Source organism: Dermochelys coriacea, chromosome 2 (assembly GCF_009764565.3).
Source record: "Dermochelys coriacea isolate rDerCor1 chromosome 2, rDerCor1.pri.v4, whole genome shotgun sequence".
In the NCBI taxonomy this organism is placed as follows: Eukaryota; Metazoa; Chordata; order Testudines; family Dermochelyidae; genus Dermochelys; species Dermochelys coriacea.
The window spans coordinates 81,305,786-81,326,330 of record NC_050069.1 but is presented as its reverse complement, the minus strand read 5'-3'; the positions used below and the strand labels follow the sequence as shown (position 1 = coordinate 81,326,330).

At 39.5% G+C, this 20,545-nt stretch overlaps 1 protein-coding gene across 1 annotated transcript in view; it reads left to right on the top strand.

Annotated features, from left to right (window-relative positions):
* Positions 1 to 20,545, top strand: part of TAF4B (TATA-box binding protein associated factor 4b) — a 137,947-nt gene that overhangs the window by 26,805 nt on the left and 90,597 nt on the right. Inside the window, exons 2-6 of the mRNA XM_038388183.2 lie at positions 170 to 318; positions 3,340 to 3,444; positions 10,161 to 10,328; positions 10,430 to 10,552; positions 13,173 to 13,262. Coding sequence (XP_038244111.1) covers positions 170 to 318; positions 3,340 to 3,444; positions 10,161 to 10,328; positions 10,430 to 10,552; positions 13,173 to 13,262 — 635 coding nt within the window. The remainder of the gene's footprint in view (positions 1 to 169; positions 319 to 3,339; positions 3,445 to 10,160; positions 10,329 to 10,429; positions 10,553 to 13,172; positions 13,263 to 20,545) is intronic.

Below are 20,545 nucleotides of genomic sequence, written 5' to 3'. Positions count from 1 at the left end.
TGCTCTTTGAACCTTAGCCCTTGCATTTCCTCATTCTGACACACTTTGTGGGGATATCGATATCACATTAGCTCAGTTTTTTGCACGTAATATAATTTTTAAAAATTCCTTGGGTACTCTTCAATGCAGTAATTCCTCTTAACAGTCTGTTCCTTTTTCTTGCCAACAGGTACAGTTCTTATCAGAAGTAACAATGGTCAACTAATGTTAGTATCTCAACAAGCAATAGCTCGAGCACAGAGCCAGTCACAAAATAACACAGGTGCAAGACCATCAATACCTACCAGCACACCCTCAGTCAGAATATGTACTGTACAGGTAAAACTTCAAGCAGCTTGACTTTGCAATAGCTGTACCATATTATGTTTCTTAATGTGATGTATTTATAATGTAGTATTTGCAAGCCTTCTAGAAGATTCACTAAACATTGTTTGAAAGTCAGTTTTTCATAAGAACGAATGTCCCTGTGTATTTTGCTTTCATACTTTAAAAACTAGGTTTGGCCAATTTAGACTTTTATCAGTAAACGTAAGTTTCACCATACACGAACAAACTGACAAAAATATTTCCATCAATAATAATCAGAATTTACAGATAAAGTAAAAAAAAAAAAAAAATTCTGTTCTCATTTTAGAGTTTGATTTAAGAATATTTATTTTGTATATTTTGATGTGGTGATGACTGTCTTAATGGTTTATAAAGTTTCCCATTTTGGAATATGTCTGTCATTAAATAACTTTCTGACCCCTTATTATCTGACTTCTCTACCCCATAACTTCCTGCAACTGTGAAAATTTAAATTGTTGAATGAAAAATTTTAAAAATATCTATTTGTTGAAATTAAAAATAAAAATCTGGTTATGCAAAACCTATTTAAAACTTACTCTGCTACTTCGCTCTGGATTGCATAGCTCACGTGATAAGATTTTTATAACAAAATTTTAAAACAATTTAATGTTTAATTGTAACTAAACTAGCATTGATACTGGTTTCCTTTTCCTTTCAATAGACATATTATTTAAATTAGTATTGAACTTGAAAACTCTTCCAGTGAAATCCTGTAAAACCTTCTAGGGTTATAATTTTTATAGCATAGCGAGCAAATAGTCTCCAACAGTGGATTTCAGTTTTGCTGTTTTCACACATTGTCCCTTTTAACCAGTGTAGTGGCCTCTGTAATTAGCTCAAATGCTGATTTTGAAAACAAAACTGTTTTGAAATGACTAATTATGCAGTTACTAGTTTATATGCTCCTCCCTGATCTGCTGCTTGTTCCTCCTACTTAGCTTATAAACTCTCTGGCAGAGGGCCATCTTCTTGTTGTGTGTGTACAGTGCCTAGCACAATGGCACTTATAGGTGTTTCCGCAATACAAACAGAGGGCCATTGCTGGGTATTCTAGGCACACTTATTATGTCTTCAAAACAAAACAACAAAAACCCAACCCTGGAATTTAAAAAAAAAGAAAGGAAACCCTTTTAATGTTTGTGAAGCATTTGCTTCTGGAAGCACTATAAACATGCTAAGTAGTTATATTTTGATTTTAATATTCCCCTGCAGTGTTTGCAGTTAAGTTACTGTGGCAGTGCCTTCAAATTGGAGAAGACTCACCATTAGCTATCTAAAATTAAAATAAAGTAAATGATACAAGGTTTGCGTGTGTTTTTTTTAAAAAAACCAATACTTGATTATTTGATAAAACTAAGTTTTTCTAAGACTTAAACTCCATATTTAAGCACCTAGATAGGTGCCCTGAATTTCAGAAGTGCTGAACTTGGAGGCTGATCTTTAGGCATCTTCCTTGGACGGAGTTATTATTTTAGTGGTTAAGTGGGAAAGCTTTGGATGTGGTATATCTTGATTTTAGTAAGGCGTTGTACACAGTCCCACATGACATTCTTCTACGCAACCTAGGGAAGTGGGGACTAGATGAAATTACTATATGGTGTGTACACAGCTGGTTGAAAGACCCTAGACTCTGACTGCAAACCATTGATAGCTACTCCAAGTGGCAGGGTGTATGGAGTAGGATCTGTTCTGTGTCAGGTACTAATCAATACTTTCTTTAATTACTTGAATGATGTAGTGGAGAATGTGCTTATGAAACTTGCAGATGACACCTAACTAAGGAGGGGTTGCAAGCACTGTGGAGGATGGGATTAGAATTCAAAATGACCTTGACAAACTGGAGAACTGATCTGAGACCAACAGGGTGAAATTCAATAAAGACAAGTGAAAAGGACTATATTTAGGAAGGAAAAAATCAAATGAACAAGTACAAAATGGGGAAATAACTAGGTAGGTGGTAGTACTGCTAAAAAAGTTCTGGGAATTATAGTGGATCACAAATTGCATATATGAAACAACATAATGCAATTGTGAAAGGCTTATATTTTGGGATGTGTCAACAATGGTGTTATGTAAGACACAGGAGGTAACTGTCCCACTCTGTTTGGCACTAGTGATGCTTCAGCTGGAGTATTGTGTACAGCTTTGGGTGCCACACTTCAAGAAAAATGTGGAAAAACTGGAGAGAGTCCAGAGGAGAGCCACAGAAATGAAAGAAGGTGTCGAAAACCTGACCTATGAGGAAAGGTTTTGAAAACTGGGCATGTTTAGTCTTAAGAAGACAGAGGATCTAATAAGTTATAAAGAGGACTGTGGTCAGTTGTTCTCCATGTCCGTTGACGGTGGGACAAGAAGTAATGGGTTTAATCTTCAGCAAGGAAAGTTTAGTTTAGATATTGGGGAAAGCTCTTTAACTATAAGGATAATGAATTAAGCACTGGTATAGGCTTCCAAGGGTGGATGTTGCACCCATGTCACTGGAGGTTTTTAGGAACAGGTTAGACAAACCGCCATCATTGATGGTCTAGATATACTTCATCCTGCCTCAGAACATGGGGCTGGACTAGATGACCCTGCCCAGCGCTACTTTTATGTAGATCTAAAAATACATAGAATTTTAGTCTTAATGTATGAACCACACAAATATGGATCTGGCAAAATGAAGAGTAACCTGAGTGATTCTCTTCATGACATGGTCACTGTTTGACTAGTTCTGTACTAATCAGCAAACATGCCCAAACTATTTTGTTTACTGTATTGTATCTGCTTACCTTGTTATAACATTGGTTGTTAAATAGGTTTATTTACACCTGTACGCTCCTTCCCAAATTCATTTTAAAATTGTTGGATTAAATTAATGCCTTTTTAAAAATGTTTTGCATTGGGCAAGAGTAAGTACTAGTTTAGGTAAATGTTTGTACCTTTATTAATTAGCTTAACTACTATTCTATGCCTCCTGTATTTTAAATGTTCTGTCTTTTTATTTTAAAGAACACTGGCACCCATTTACTAAAAAAAGTAGTAACTCCTCTGAAAACAGTATCTCAAGCAACAAATTCAGTTGCATCTACTGATCAAAGACCTGCTATAGTACAGGTATGTCTTTACCTTTTTTTTAAGATGGCATTGAGTTCTTTAATATTTTTCAGATAAAAACAAAGATTATATAATTTATAATTTTACGGGTTGCCCAAAACAACTCAGGAGAGCCAATCATCTAGATTAGAGAGACAAGATGGGTGATTTAATATCAGAGCTCTGTGTAACCTTGAAAACTTGGGTCTCTTACCATCAGCAGTTGATCCAGTAAGATATTCCTTCACCCACCTTTGTGTGTCTAATATCCTGGGACCAACGTGGCTACAATAACACTATATGATTGTATACAGATTGGCAATTGCTTGTATGTACAATCTGACTTTAAATTCCATAGCTTTTGTGTTTGTTTTTTTTAATACACTTCTATCTAGATATTGGGTTAGAGACAGCTGTCTCAGTGTAGTGTTTCATTATCCACAGCAGTATTGTCTCTAGGCATGCTTTCTTTTTTAAAAGAATGCCTTGTACATCCCAGTCTTGCTTTCTGTACAGGGCTACCTATCTGTTCTTAGGGAGCAAAATACTGGATAAACATTGTATAATACTAGCAAATTAATCCTTTCTGTACTAAAAAAGATTGGTGGCAAAGAAGCCTGGGGGAAGTCTGACATGTTAACTATGTTCTCTTTCCCATCATGAAAAGACAGCATAAAAGGACTTGGCTGAGTCCTGAGCAGGGGCACTCCCCCCCACTGGCGGCGTGTTCTTCATTTGGCTGGTCATTAGGAAAGGGACTTCCTAGCCTACAGCAGTAATTAACAAGCTGACTTCTAAAGCTATCCTGCTGACTTCAGATGCCCATGTATATTGGCAACAGATCTGCTTATGACATAAAGAGAGAGTATAGGAGAGAGTCTTCACCTCCCTGCAATGAGGAAGAAGCAAGGGGGGTAGAGGGAGAGATATGGCAGCCACTTCACTTCAAAATTTCCTATTTTATTTATACACATAGGGAAGAATGTAAATCTTGCATTCATCAAGAACAGATGTGGGTTTGTTCTTCAGTTTGGTCTAATTACAGGTGTTTGTAAACTATCTCATATGCTGGTGATGTCTTTAGACAGAGGTCCTTTGCTGGACCTCTCGCTCCAGATCCCACACTACTTCTGGATGTAGGAAAAAATATTAGGCTAGCAGTAGGGAGATGAGGTGAAGATAAATCTTATGGGTGAAGCTGCTTATTTTAGGTTTCAGAGTAGCAGCCGTATTAGTCTGTATTCGCAAAAAGAAAAGGAGTACTTGTGGCACCTTAGAGACTAACACATTTATTAGAGCATAAGCTTTCGTGAGCTACAGCTCACTTCATCGGATGCATTTGGTGGAAAATACAGAGGGGAGATTTATATACACACACAGAGAACATGAAACAATGGGTTTTATCATACACACTGTAAGGAGAGTGATCACTTAAGATGAGCCATCACCAGCAGCAGGGGGGGAGGGAGGAAAACCTTTCATGGTGACAAGCAAGGTAGGCTATTTCCAGCAGTTAACAAGAACATCTGAGGAACAGTGGGGGGTGGGGTGGGGGGGAGAAATAACATGGAGAAATAGTTTTACTTTGTGTAATGACTCATCCATTCCCAGTCTCTATTCAAGCCTAAGTTAACTGTATCCAGTTTGCAAATTAATTCCAATTCAGCAGTCTCTCATTGGAGTCTGTTTTTGAAGTTTTTCTGTTGAAGAATAGCCACCCTCAGGTCTGTAATCGAGTGACCAGAGAGATTGAAGTGTTCTCCAATTGGTTTTTGAATGTTATAATTTTGACGTCTGATTTGTGTCCATTTATTCTTTTACGTAGAGACTGTCCAGTTTGACCAATGTACATGGCAGAGGGGCATTGCTGGCACATGATGGCATATATCACATTGGTAGATGCGCAGGTGAACGAGCCTCTGATAGTGTGGCTGATCATGTTCGTGAGGCCTCTATCTCGGGGCCTCTCCTTTTGCCCCTCCACCCCCACGAACATGATACAGTTCTGTGGTGACCTAGAATCCTATTTTCGATGTCTCCGACTCAAGGAATATTTCCAACACACCTCTGACCAACATATTAACCCACAGAGACCTTCCTACCAACACTACAAAAAGAAGGATTCTGGGTGGACTCCTCCCGAAGGTCGAAACAACAGACTGGACTTCTACATAGAGTGCTTCTGCCGATGTGCAAGAGCTGAAATTGTGGAAAAGCAGCATCACTTGCCCCATAACCTCAGCCGTGCAGAACAGAATGCCATCCACAGCCTCAGAAACAACTCTGAGATCATAATCAAAAAGGCTGACAAAGGAGGTGCTGTCGTCGTCATGAATAGGTCGGAGTATGAACAAGAGGCTACTAGGCAGCTCTCCAACACCACTTTCTACAAGCCATTACCCTCTGATCCCACTGAGAGTTACCAAAAGAAACTACAGCATATGCTCAAGAAACTCCCTGAAAAAGCACAAGAACAAATCCGCACAGACACACCCCTAGGGTATTCTGTCTGCTACCCAAGATCCATAAACCTGGAAATCCTGGATGCCCCATCATCTCAGGCATTGGCACCCTGACAGCAGGATTGTCTGGCTATGTAGACTCCCTCCTCAGGCCCTACGTTACCAGCACTCCCAGCTATCTTCGAGACACCACTGACTTCCTGAGGAAACTACAATCCATTGGTGATCTTCCTAAAAACACCATCCTGGCCACTATGGATGTAGAAGCCCTCTACACCAACATTCCACACAAAGATGGACTACAAGCCGTCAGGAACAGTATCCCCGATACTGTCACGGCTAACCTGGTGGCTGAACTTTGACTTTGTCCTCACCCATAACTATTTCACATTTGGGGACAATGTATACCTTCAAATCAGCGGCACTGCGATGGGTACCCGCGTGGCCCCACAGTATGCCAACATTTTTATGGCTGACTTAGAACAACGCTTCCTCAGCTCTCGTCCCCTAATGCCCTTACTCTACTTGCGCTACATTGATGACATCTTCATCATCTGGACCCATGGAAAAGAAGCCCTTGAGGAATTCCACCCTGATTTCAACAATTTCCATCCCACCATCAACCTCAGCCTGGACCAGTCCACACAAGAGATCCACTTCCTGGACACTATGGTGCTAATAAGCGATGGTCACATAAACACCACCCTATATCGGAAACCTACTGACCGCTATTCCTACCTACATGCCTCTAGCTTTCATCCAGATCATACCACACGATCCATTGTCTACAGCCAAGCTTTACGATATAACCGCATTTGCTCCAACCCCTCAGACAGACAAACACCTACAAGATCTCCATCATGCATTCCTACAACTACAATACCCACCTGCTGAAGTGAAGAAACAGATTGACAGAGCCAGAAGAGTACCGAGAAGTCACCTACTACAGGACAGGCCCAACAAAGAAAATAATAATGCCACTAGCCATCACCTTCAGCCCCCAACTAAAACCTCTCCAACGCATCATCAAGGATGTACAACCTATCCTGAAGGACGACCCATCACTCTCACAGGTCTTGGGAGACAGGCCAGTCCTTGCTTACAGACAGGCCCCCCAATCTGAAGCAAATACTCACCAGCAACCACACAACAGACCCACTAACCCAGGAACCTATCCTTGCAAGAAAGCCCGTTGCCAACTCTGCCCACATGTCTATTCAGGGGACACCATTATAGGGCCTAATCACATCAGCCACACTATCAGAGGCTCGTTCACCTGCGCATCTACCAATGTGATATATGCAATCATGTGCCAGCAATGCCCCTCTGCCATGTACATTGGTGAAACTGGACAGTCTCTACGTAAAAGAATAAATGGACACAAATCAGACGTCAAGAATTATAACATTCAAAAACCAATTGGAGAACACTTCAATCTCTCTGGCCACTCGATCACAGACCTAAGAGTGGTTATACTTCAACAAAAAAGCTTCAAAAACAGACTCCAAGGAGAGACTGCGGAATTGGAATTAATTTGCAAACTGGATACAATTAACTTAGGCTTGAATAGAGACTGGGAATGGATGAGTCATTACACAAAGTAAAACTATTTTCCCATGTTATTTCTCCCCCTCACCCCACCCCCCACTGTTCCTCAGATGTTCTTGTTAACTGCTGGAAATAGCCTACCTTGCTTGTCACCATGAAAGGTTTTCCTCCCTCCCCACCGCTGCTGGTGATGGCTCATCCTAAGTGATCACTCTCCTTACAGTGTGTATGATAAAACCCATTGTTTCATGTTCTCTGTGTGTGTATATAAATCTCCCCTCTGTATTTTCCACCAAATGCATCTGATGAAGTGAGCTGTAGCTCACGAAAGCTTATGCTCAAATTTGTTAGTCTCTAAGGTGCCACAAGTCCTCCTTTTCTTTCTGCTCATTTTAATCCTTACAGCCCAACCCTCCATCCCATATTTAATCCTGTAGCTTTATATTTGGTAATAAATCTCCCTTTGTTTGCACACACTGTTTTAATTCTGCCATCCTTTTGCAGTTTGCATCTCTCTTCTATTCAGTTTTGTCATCAGCCCATTTAAAACCTTAACTGGCCACATTTTTATAAGAAATACCAAGATGGACACATAGCTGTCTTTTACAAATGGGTGCTTAGAGGTATTTGATTTAAAAAAAAAAAACAAAAAACCAAAAAGTCCTGGTCATCCTGTGACTAGACAAGAAAGATCACTGTCTAAAGAATAGGTGTTTTGTCTTATTCAAAAGCAGCCTTACAGACTTCCAGTTTGCTAAAGGACCAAAGTCTAAACACCACTGTGCTAAAAAGAAAATCAGTCTACCCTCTCTCAGAAATCCTGAATAGATTAGTGTTGTATAGAGGGGTTCTGCCACCACACGAGCATTTCCTCCCTTCTGCTCCTGGCCATGGGGCAGCCAGTGGAGCATCTAAGCTTGTCTTGAACTGTCTTTGAGAAAGGAAAGAAGGGAGCTCAAGAGGCTTGTTCTGTAGCTATGTTGTATCAACTAGCCAACCCCCAAAAAATCAGCTTGCTAGCAATAGTATCGACAGCATCAGAAGACCATAGTCAGGAAGTTAACTTAAAAAAAAAATGGAGAGAGACAATGCTAAGCTAGTTTAGTTTAGCTTTTTCCCATACTAAAACTACTGTAGTCAATAGTGTGTAAAGCTATTGGCACAACATATTCTGCAATAAATACTACCAACTCAATATTCTGTCCAGCCTGCAGAGGTATTCTTATTCTTTGATGTTTCAGCTCTTCTTTTTCTTAAAAACCTCAAATCCCGTGCACCCCTCCACATCTCAGATTGTGCAGGCTGTTTGTCTCATCCCAGAAGGGATCACAAAGTTGACTATCTAATTAGCATCATGCTGGGGTACTGTCATTTCAAGACAGCAACTGCTCCTCATACAAACCTTTTCCAAATATGCAGGATAAATGCCACTAATACAAGATATATCATTTATGTGAATTTCTCCTTTACGTGGACTAAGAATGAGCATCATGTCAGAGTAGTGGAGAAGATTGAGTCAGGTGATCGAATCTTATTCTCATATATCAGTTTTTCTGGGGAAGGGGAAGGTAGACTTCCTGACCCCCTCTCTTCAGCTTCTAGAACACTGATCTTGTCTTGACCTATAAATATATCAGAACTCACAAGAGAGTAGCTCCAAAGCTACTATTTTTTAAACCCAAAACATTGCAACTTGACAGTTCTGTATTCTGTTCCTATCAGTCCTCTTTCCGTCCATCTGTTTCTGGGAATCTTTTGCCCAGTTGGCCTCCCTATGGCCATAGATCTGTTGAACTGCATCCTTGGAAGAGACAGTGGTGGCAAAGATCCTGCAGAGCTGTTAAAAGTGTACCAGCAGCAGGAAGCTAAGCTGACATGCTTTCTTGAAACTGCTTGCTTCTTCCATATCAGATGGATCAGCTTGTGATGGTTGGCAGCTACCTGGAGACATGCCCACTTGCAGCAAAGAAATGAGAAGAGGAATTGAAAGAATGATCACATTTGTCATAAATTTAAATGTTAGTGCTTTCTGATTCTGAAAAGTGACCTCTTAAGACAGAGCCAATATAGTGCCTCCTTACTCAACAGATCTGTACTTGGTATGTTTCCAGTCATACCTGCTTATTTCACTGAAAGATTAGTTTTTACTATACTCCTGTATGCGCCACTTTAGAGCAAAGACAACTGTACGTGAGTGAGCTGAATTCTAATCTTCTTAACATAGCAGCAAGTCTTAAGTTCTAAGATCTTAAGTAAAAGCTGGCAATTGTATTGTTTTTGTTTTTGCTAGTCAGTCTTTCAGAATGGCATCCTGCTCCCCCAACACAGTCCTAGACTATTGTATCCTAGACTGTGTAATGTAAGCTTTATACAATCGCAGCATCAGCTTGCTCAAAAAAAAAATTGATTACCTCGCTCTTTTTTTATTCTGGAGAGCTCACAAGCTAAAACTGACCTTCTCCAATATTGATTGGAGAAACAGGGCTGGGGTTTTTCTTCTCTGTTGACTAAATAAGATTAATTTGCAGTTACATGAAGAACATAACATTTAATGATTATTGTTGCAAGTTTAATGTCTGAGGCAGATGTGTTGATGCATATTTATGTCCTGATATAGTTTGACTTGGTGACTTAGGGAAAAATACTGCTTACGCTTTACGAGTATATGGCATATGTTTGCGAAGTTCAGAAGGTATCAGTAAAACAAGTGTTCGTATCTCTTTTCAGCCAGCAGCTGCAACTAACAGTGTTACGACAGTTACTGCTGTTAAACCCCCAGACACTGGAACACCTGTAAAGCTTCCAGTTACAGGACCTCCTGCACCATCTGTCTCCCAAAAGGCAATCTCTGTCAAAGCAGAGAGCACAACAGTAGCACAGCCCAACACTTCCACAGTAAGCCAAATAAGTAGTTTAAAATATCACTTTCTCTAAGTAGCTGAGGTTCAAAGTCAGTGCAGTGTCTAACTAAGTCTTTCCTTGACTTCCACAACCAGGAAATGCTAGAGAATGTGAAGAAATGCAAGAATTTTCTTGCAACATTAATAAAGCTGGCATCTAGTGGACCTCAAGCCCCAGAAATGGGACAGAATGTGAAGAATCTGGTACAACATCTATTGGTAAGAGTTTTTTTAAAAATCTTCTTGTATCAATATTTAATACTTAAAGCATTATATGCAAAGCACTTTGCAAAGTTAGCTTATTCTAGTTTTTGTTTTTTCTAATTATGCATTAAAAAATCATAAATATTACTTAGGTTGTCAAGTCAAGCACTCTAAAGCTAAGAAATACATGGGAAACCTGAATTCTGGCAACCTTAATTTAGCCTCTTCATGTATATGCATTATGATTCAGGTTTTAATTACATGTTCACATGCTATTTTTTCTACACGGAACTTTTGTCCTATTCAGTGCACAAAGTAATCTGACATGCTAGTATGTGGGATTGAGGGTCAAACTTAATTGGTCTTGGTTTCTCCTGATAGAAGTCTCCTCGCAATTGGAGATTGCGAATGGATAGCTCCTCCCCTGTGTCCTCTTTTTCTCTATTGTCAGTTGCATTTTTTTTTCTCTCATCTTTTGTGACTTTTTTTTGATTTGCAGTTGCTCACTTTTGCTCTTCTCTTGTGATCCCACTTTAGAGACTACATGCCTCAGTTGGCGGCACTGTATGCCTGGTTTACATACCATTGCAACTTAACTGAGTGTCATAGAAGCAAAGAAATCTAGCTTTTGATACTGTTTTATTGAGCCTACAGCCTTATAAATATGAAGGCAGATGTGAGATCCTGCAACTTTATCCACCTACCCTCTTCTTTCTCTACCCCAGCTTTCTTATTGGACTACAAGACCTGCTTCCAGGCTGGGATATACTGGGATAATTCTACTCTTCAGTGGCATCTTGTATACTCTTTAATATGTGCTTAAGATTTTTCTTATTACATCTCCACGTTTGTGCAGTCAGACTTTTTTTGCAGTATTGCTTAAAATAATTGCTGCTGTTCTGACACTGGTTATGTTTGTTTGGGAACACAAACAAGGCTTCGGTAAATGTTGTAAAACAAGTGGAGAAAAAGAATAGAAAATTTTATACTAATCTTAACTTTTTAACCTATACTTAGCTTTTCTTATTTTTTTTAAAACTATTGTATCTTTAAGCACTTGCAGTAGTGTGTTTAAAGTATTGGTACATCATTCTAAACATGCAACATATATCAGTAACTGGTCTAGCGTAGGCAGTACCTGTCCTGTTTTCATTGATCTATGCCTAGGGCCCTACCAAATTCCCAGTCCATTTTGATCAATTTCACAGTCATAGGATTTTAAAAATCGTAAATTTCATGATTTCAGTTCTTTTTAAATCTGAAATTTCATGGTGTTGTAATTGTAATCCTTGACCCAAAAAGGAGTTGAGGAAGTTGCTACAAGGTTATTGTAGGGGGAGTTGCACTACTGCTACCCTTACTTCTGCCCTGTTGCTGGCAGCAGCACTATCTTCAGAGCTGGGCAGCTGGAGAGTGGCGGCTGCTGCGCAGAAGCTCAGCTCTGAAGTCGGAGCCGCCATCAGCAGGGCAGAAGTAAGCATAGCATAGTATGGTATTGTCACCCTTGCTTCTGGGCTGCTGCCTGCAGAGCTGGGCTCTGAGTCAGCAGCCACTACTCTCCGGCCACCCAGCTCTGAAGGCAGCAGCACAAAAGTAAGGGTGGCATGGTATGGTATTGCCACCCTTACTTCTGCATTGCTGCTGGCGGGGCACTATCTTCAGAGCTGGGTGCCCGGCCAACAACCACCGCTCTCCAGCTGCCTAGCTCTGAAGGCAACACCGCCACCTGCAGCAGCACAGAAGTAAGGGTGGCAATACTGCGACTCCCCCTAAAATAACCTGGTGATCCCCCTGCAACTCCCTTTTGGGTCAGGACCACCAGTTTGAGAAATGCTGGTCTCCACTGTGAAATCTATATAGTATAAGGTAAAAGCACACAAAAGACCAGATTTCACGGTCCATGATGTGTGCTTTATGGCCATGAATTTAGTAGGGCCATATCTATGCCCAAGCTCAGTGAGACAAAAAACAAGCAACAGAATGGAATAAAAAGATCTAAATACTAATGCTGTCATTTGGTTAGTTGGCCTGTCCACTTTCAGATACCATTAGCCTCTGCAGAATATATAACTGAGCATTATAAGGTTTATTTTTTGTATTATGTTTTATAATGAGTCTCTAAGTACTCTACTTTCATACACTGTATGTTTTACAGGAGAATTACATAATTATTGAATTATCTTTTTAATTGTGCTTTTTAAGACCTTAGAAGTTGAGTCCACCTTAAGCTGTGTGTAGATAAATTATCTTTATTTTACAGAAAATAAAGTATATTAAATAGTATTTTTGTACAACACTGATGGTACTCAGAGGGGTCAACATATCTGCACTGTCTCTTAGAAAGCACTTGCTGCCTGCTTGTAATGGATGCTTGAGCAGTTATTGCTGTTGTATAACTGTTTGGAGCTGACATAAAGGAAATTAATTCTGTAATATAGTATTTAATTTATAATACTGTAACATCAGGTAGGTTTAAAAACACCACATGAATAAAAGCATTTGGGAATTCAATAACTCCATGCTCCTTGGAATTCCCATGAATCAGGATGCTTTTCATGCTTTTTTAGGTAGAATTTGAAATTACTCCTATTTATGATTGGATCAACTTCATGTAAAAAGCTTTTCTTCACTTTAGGAAGCAAAAATTGAACCAGAAGAATTTACAAAAAAGTTGTATGTTGAACTTAAGTCTTCTCCACAACCATATCTAGTTCCTTTCCTTAAGGTAAGTTTGTGTGGTGGTTCTGACGTTTTATAGTATACACTTTTTTCAAATAGGTTTGTCATTCAATATTAGGAGCTAATTTCAAACCCATGTTGCAAAACACTAGCAAATCAAACTTTAGAAAAAGATAGTTAGCAGGAAATATGCCACAATATTGTCACTGTCAACCACTTCCTTACTAATCCCTTTCTTTTGGTGGTTACATCTCACTTCCAACATCACAAACTGTAAATTATCTTTTTCCTCCAGTGACGCAACCAACTTTTAGTGTTTGGTCCAAAACTTACACTTTGTGCTTAGTGTTTTTGTTTTATAAAATCTAAGATCAATAGAGAGCTTTCAAAAATTAAAAAACAGTTCTAATAAAAAGTTAGTTGTCTAATATTCAGTTGTAGGGCTTGAAATCCATTGCAGTGCTAAGAACCTGATAGTGAAATTAAGTCAATTACTTCTTTTTGCTTCATTGTCTGAGCAGAGAGAAACACAAAAAAACCTGAGCACAAATAGTTACAAATCAGATGGATTTGTAAAATTTTCACTGTTAATCTAAAGTGATGATGATAGAGAAGTGTTGTTTATAAAACATTTTTAAAGTTGCCATCTTGTGTAGGGACTAGTGCTTGACAGTCTTTTTATGAAATAGCTGTGACTTTGCTGTTATAGAAAGAGTAAGCAACTTTTGTCCCTGCGCACAACTCCCACCATCTTACTTCTGACAGGTAGAGGGATGTCTGTTATAAATGAGTATCAGTAAAGTAAAGAAGTTGCAGAATCGAATTTTGTACGGGTTTTGTACTAAAGAAGCCACAACGAAAGTATGCAGCCTTTCAGTTCACTTATCAGAGTGCTTGCAGATCCAGTTTCCAGGGAGTGCAACAATAATACTTGAAGCCAAGAAAGCTAACCTATATAAAACATACCCTCTTCTTACAGAAATAACTTGGGTCTTCCCAGAATTTGTTTTCACTGATAGAATTCTAGAATCTGTTCTTATTAAACTTGGCACTAATTCTTGGAGATTGCAGTTGTTCTAAAACTTAATACCCAGTCAAACATTAGTGAAAGTTGTAATCAGTTCGTTGTAGAGCTGAATAAAGCTGTGTATTTAATTATTTCTGATGGAAAAAGAATAAAGATACTATCATAATATAACAAAATAAGTATTGCCTAGCTTTAGGTGCTATCCACAGTTAAACTATAAGTAAAAACCAGTTTTTAAAAAAATTGCACCAGGAACTACCCAACCAGCATACTACAACCTAGGAAAAAAAGTCCAGGACAACTCTAATCCCATTCAGCCAATTTGATTAAAAGCCCAATTGCTAATTTTTTATTAGCAGTGAATCGTTCTCCCAAAGGGTTCATTCTATTATAAGGCAAAGATCTGATTTAAGTACTAAATCCAATGAACACCTGCACCGCTCATGACAGCAGTTGTGTGTATCTGTGTACAGCTGTACATTGAGGCACTCAGGTCCAAATCTACTGTGTGCGTGAGATCACAGAAATGTACCTGCCTACCTAGTATAGACATAGTACAGAGCATAGACCTCAAAACCTAGGAGAAAATAGCAAAGTGGCAGAACTGGATTAGAGAGAATGTGAGGATTGCCATCTGTTTGTCCTGCATATTGTACTACTTTTGCTGCTGGTAATTTGTCAGATATTGAGCTAATACATATTTTTCAATGGCAACCCTCAAACTCCTTGTCAGTAAGCTTGCCTATTTCAGCCTGGAGTCCGTCAGTACCACTGTACTCTACAGTGCTTAATGCAAAACTTGGCATTTGTGAGCTCTCAGTAATATAATCTGTCATTCCCATTTTTTCTTGTTTTTTGTAACTTTTGCAAAGATATAGGCAGAATAAAAGCTTTCTGCAGTGAATTTGCAGTGGAGTTGTAACTTGTCCATTACCGTAAAATATGCTATTACTTCATCTCTGTTACTCTTCTTAGAACAGTTTCCTCTTATAGTAGAACCTCAGAGTTGTGAACATCTCAGGAATGGAGGTTGTTTGTAATGCTGGACAAAACATGGTTCTTTCAAAAGTTTACAACTGAACATTGACTTAATACAGCTTTGAAACTTTAGTATGCAGAAGAAAAATGCTCCTTTCCCTTTTTTTTAATAGTTTACGTTTAACATAGTTAGTACTGTACTGTATTTGCTTTTTTTGGTCTTGCTGCTGCCTGATTGAGTACTTCTGGCTCTATATGAGGCGTGTGATTGACTGGTTAGTTAGTAACTGAGGTTCTACTGTATATAAATTCTCACTTCACAGCTTATGAAATTAACATAGCATAATAACTAGAATGTGCACTTCATTGTTCATTGCATATGGGCTGGTCTGTGCTACAAAACTTTTTTGTTTGAACTCTGTCAAGAAGCGAGTTAGCTGACTTTGACTTTGCAGCCAGTACAGACCAGGCTTAATGATGTAGCTGAAACCCCGAAGACTTCATTACAACTAGCTAACACAGGAGTGGGCAAACTTTTTGGCCTGAGGGCCGCATTGGGTTTCTGAAATTGTATAGAGGGCTGGTTAGGGGAGGTGCTGCCTCCCCAAATAGCCAGGCATGGCCTGGCCCTGCCCCCTATCCAACAGCCCCGCTTCTCACCCCCTGACGGCCCCCTAGGCACCCCCTGCCCTAACTGCCCTCTGCTGCCCCATCCAACCACCCCTTCTCCCGGACTGCCCCCGGACCTTCTGCCCCTAACTACCCCCCACCACCCCATTCAACCCCTCTTCTCCTTCCTGACTGCCCTCCCCGGACCCCTGCCCCCATTCAACCCCCGTTCCTTGCCCTCTGACCCCCCCACCCCTATCCTTGCCCAAGACCACCCCCTGAACTCCTCTGCCCTTTGTCCAACCCCCTTCCCACTCCCTGCGCTGCCTGGAGCACCAGTGGCGGGCAGTGTGGCTGCGCCAGGAGAGGCAGTTGCGCAGCACAGAGCATCAGACCAGCCGGGCTCTACAGCCCTGCTGCCCAGAGCATTGCACCGCGTGGTGGTGTGGCTGCTGGAAAGGGGGAACAGCAGGATAGGGGCCAGGAGACAGCCTCCTGGGTCAGAAGCTCAGGGGCCAGGCAGGATGGTCCTGCGGACCGTAATTTGCCCATCTCTGAGCTAACACAATGCTGAATAAAACTTGATTTGGTGAGAAGTACTCAGCAGAATGTGAACTAGCATAATCTAAAGCAGTTCTTAATATTCATGTTCAAACACAGTAAATTTGTGTGTGGATTCAAGCTGTTTCCAGTTTATTTCATTTATTTCAGCTGTTACCTTTTTTGTGCTTTTTAGATACAAATATAAGCTTTTAAGTTAGTGTAGAAAGAGATCACAAAAAATGTAAAGTATGCTATCACTCTTAAATGAGTAACATACAAAAATATCTTCATTGCTAACCTGTTTTACTGTACAGTGCAGATACCTGCAACGCTGGCTAGGACAATGGTTGATTCTCAAAACAGTCATGATAGATGGGTGTTGCTGCATAAACTTTTGCCTACAGATATGGTCTCAAGCATGGGAAAACACAGGATTTTTTTTCTTTAAATGTTGTATGTTAAACACATACATTGGAAAGTCAGAACAGTCTTGACTTTCTTTTAAAGATGTAACTAATTATCCAAACAACTTTAACTTTACCCTATCCACTTACAATACATCTGGCATAGGAGCTAATTACATTTTTTCAGCTCAGGTCTTCAAGAAGTCCTCAGCTGTAGTGTCTCTAAATCTCAGTATAATGTAACTTTAACTTCTACAAGTTTTACATAGCTTTTTAAAACTATATGGACTGAAATATGGGAATGTCTTTCTGTAGCTATTAATATTACTCACTTTGTTTTAAGAGTTATGGCGGGGTTTAAGTAATCAATGAAGAAAACTATATAGGTCTTTCTGGATCATAACATAAGAATGGCCATACTGGGTCAGACCAAAGGTCCATCTAGCCCAGTATCTTGTCTTCCAACAGTGGCAATGACAGGTGCCCCAGAGGGAATGAACAGAACAGGTAATCAAGTGATCCATCCCCTGTCTTCCTTTCCCAGCTTCTGGCAAACAGAGGCTAGGGACACCATCCCTGCCCATCCTGGTTAATAGCCATTGATGGACCTATCTTCCATGAATTTATCTAATTCTTTTTTGAACCCTGCTATAGTCTTGGCCTTCACAACATCCTCTGGCAAAGAGTTCCACAGGGTGACTGTGTTGTGTGGAAAAAATACTTCCTTTTGTTTGTTTTAAACTTGTTGCCTATTAATTTCATTTGGTGGCCCCTAGTTCTTGGGTTATGAGAAGGAGTAAATAACAGTTCCTTATTTACTTTCTCCACACCAGTCATGATTTTATAAACCTCTATCATTATCCCCTCCCAGTCATCTATTTTCCAAGCTGAAAAGTCCCAGTCTTATTAATCTCTCCTCATACGGCAGCCGTTCCATCCTGCTAATCATTTTTGTTGCTCTTTTCTGAACGCTTTCCAATTCCAATATATAATTTTTTTTTTGGGATGGGGCGACCACATCTGCACACAGTATTCAAGATGTGGGCATACCATGGATTTATATAGAGGCAATATATTTTCTGTCTCATCTATCCCTTTCTTAATGATTCCCAACATTGTTTCCTTTTTTGACTGCCACTGCACATTGTGTGGATGTTTTCAGATAACTATCCACAATGACTCCAAGATCTTTCTTGAGTGGTAACAGCTAATTTAAACCCCATCATTTTATATGTATAGTTGGGATTGTTTTCCAGTGTGCATTACTTTGTCTTTATCAACAGTGAATTTCATCTGCCATTTTGTTTCCCAGTCACCCAGTTTTGAGAAATCCGTTTGTAGCTCTTCGCAGTCTGCCTGGGACTTAACTTTTGCAATTTTGTATCTGCAAATTTTGCCATCTCACTGTTACCCCTTTTTCCAGATAGTTTATGAATATATTGAATAGGACTGGGCCCAGTACAGACCCTTGGGGGACACCACTATTTACCTCTTTCCATTGTGAAAACTGACCATTTATTCCTACCTTTTGTTTCCTATCTTTTAACCTGTTACCGATCCATGAGAGGACTTTCCCTCTTATCCCATAACTGCTTACTTTGCTTAAGAGCCTTTGATGAAGGACCTTGTCAAAGGCTTTCTGAAAATCTAAATACACTATATCCACTGGATCTCCCTCGTTCACATGCTTGTTGACTCCCTCAAAGAATTCTAGTAGATTGGTGAGTCATGATTTCCCTTTACAAAAACCATGTTGACTATTCCCCAACAAATTATGTTCATCTATGTGTCTGACAGTTTTGTTCTTTACTATAATTTCAAGCAGTTTGCCCAGTACTGAAGTCAAGCTTACTAGCCTGTAATTGCCAGGGTCACCTCTGGAGCCCTTTTTAAAAATTGGCATCACATTCGCTATACTCCAGTCATTTGGTACAGAAGCTGTTTTAAATGATTTTTACAGAATACAGTTAATAATTCTGCAATTTCACATTTAAGTTCCTTCAGAACTCTTGGGTGAATACCATCTGGTCCTGGTAACTTATTACTGTTATCAGTTGGTTCCAAAACCTCTAATGACACCTCAGTCTGGGATAGTTCCTCAGATTTGTCACCTAAAAAAAAATGGCTCAGGTTTGGGAATTTCTCTCGCATTCTCAACCATGAAAACCACTGCAAAGAATTCATTTAGTTTCTCCACAATGGCCTTCTCCTCCTTGAGTGCTCCTTTAGCATCCTAATCGTCCAGTGGCCCAATTGGTTGTTTAGCAGGCTTCCTGCTTCTGAGGTACTTTTTAAAAAAAAATTGCTATTACTTTTTTGAGTCCTTGGCTAGCTGTACTTCAAATTCTTTTTTGACCTTCCTAATTACATTTTTACACTTCATTTGACAGAGTTTTTGCTCCTTTCTATTTTCCTAGCCACTGAAACCTCAAGCAGAGAAGAGCAACAAAAATCAGGTCTAAAATCACATGACCTATGAGGGAAGATTGGAAAAGTGGGTTTGTTTAATCTGGAGAAGAGATGACAAGTTTTCAAGTACATAAAAAGGTTGTTACAAGGAGGGAGGGAGAAAAATTGTTGTTCTTAACCTCTGAGGCTAGGACAAGAAGCAATGAGCTTAAATTGCAGCAAGGGTGATTTAGGTTGGACATTAGGAAAAACTTCCTGACCGTCAGAGTGGTTAAGTGCTGGAATAAATTGTCTAGGTTGTGGAATCTCCATCATTGGGGATTTTTAAGAGCAGGTTGGACAAACACCTGTCAGGAATGGTCTAGATAATACTTAGTCCTGCTTTGAGTGCAGGGGACTGGACTAAATGACCTCTCGAGGTCCCTTCCAGTTCTATGAGTCTGATTGTAGCCACCAAAAGGTGAATAGTAGCCAGACATCTCAATTTGTTAGCATAATCCTTTTGTTACAGTTAGGGTTTTTATCTATACTTAATTTGCAAATTACCCTACACTATGCTTATAATATACTAGCATAATTAAAGCAGCAACCTCCCCTAGTGTGGGTGCAGTTGTAAAATAGGGCTTATACCTCTATCGCCCCCCTCTCCTCCTCAGCTCCCTCAACTGGAAAAAGCTATAACGTATAAGGCACCTTTATATAGATGCAATTGCATCTACACTAGTGCTTTTGCCAGTGTAACAATGTTGGCAAAAATCAAACCCCTAACTAACCTAAGTAATGTCAGTAAGATTTAAGTGTAGACCAGGCCTTAGCCTTGCTCATTGTGAGAGTCTATGCCTTAAGATGCTAAATATACTAGTTGAAGACAGAAATCATATTGAAATATTAAACCTTATTATATGGTAATCATTCTAACAAATAATAGTAATGCCCCCTTGTATTATAGTTGCACATGCCACTTAAGTGATTGTTTTGCTTTACAACTGTTTTTTTAAATGAAAAATTATTTGCAAGTAGAATAGAGCAAAAACTTGAATACTTTTTTAACTAAATGATGAAGCTCACTTATGTGAGAGAGTGGAAACATGTATTAAAATTTGTATAATTAGGTGATCCTTTAGAAAGAGAAACTTCCACTGGCTGCTTTCTTTGAAATTCTCATTAAAAGTTTGAGACATTTACTAAGATTTATCAGAATCTAATTTAGGAAATCTGAACCAAATACACCAGCCAACAAAGCAGATAATGCATTATTGAGACTAAAAATTATATGTGTAACTCTAGTAATAAGTAAGGTAAGGTGTGTATTTTTTGTTGGTTTTTTTGTCTAATTTTGGGGAATAAAGAACAGTAAGA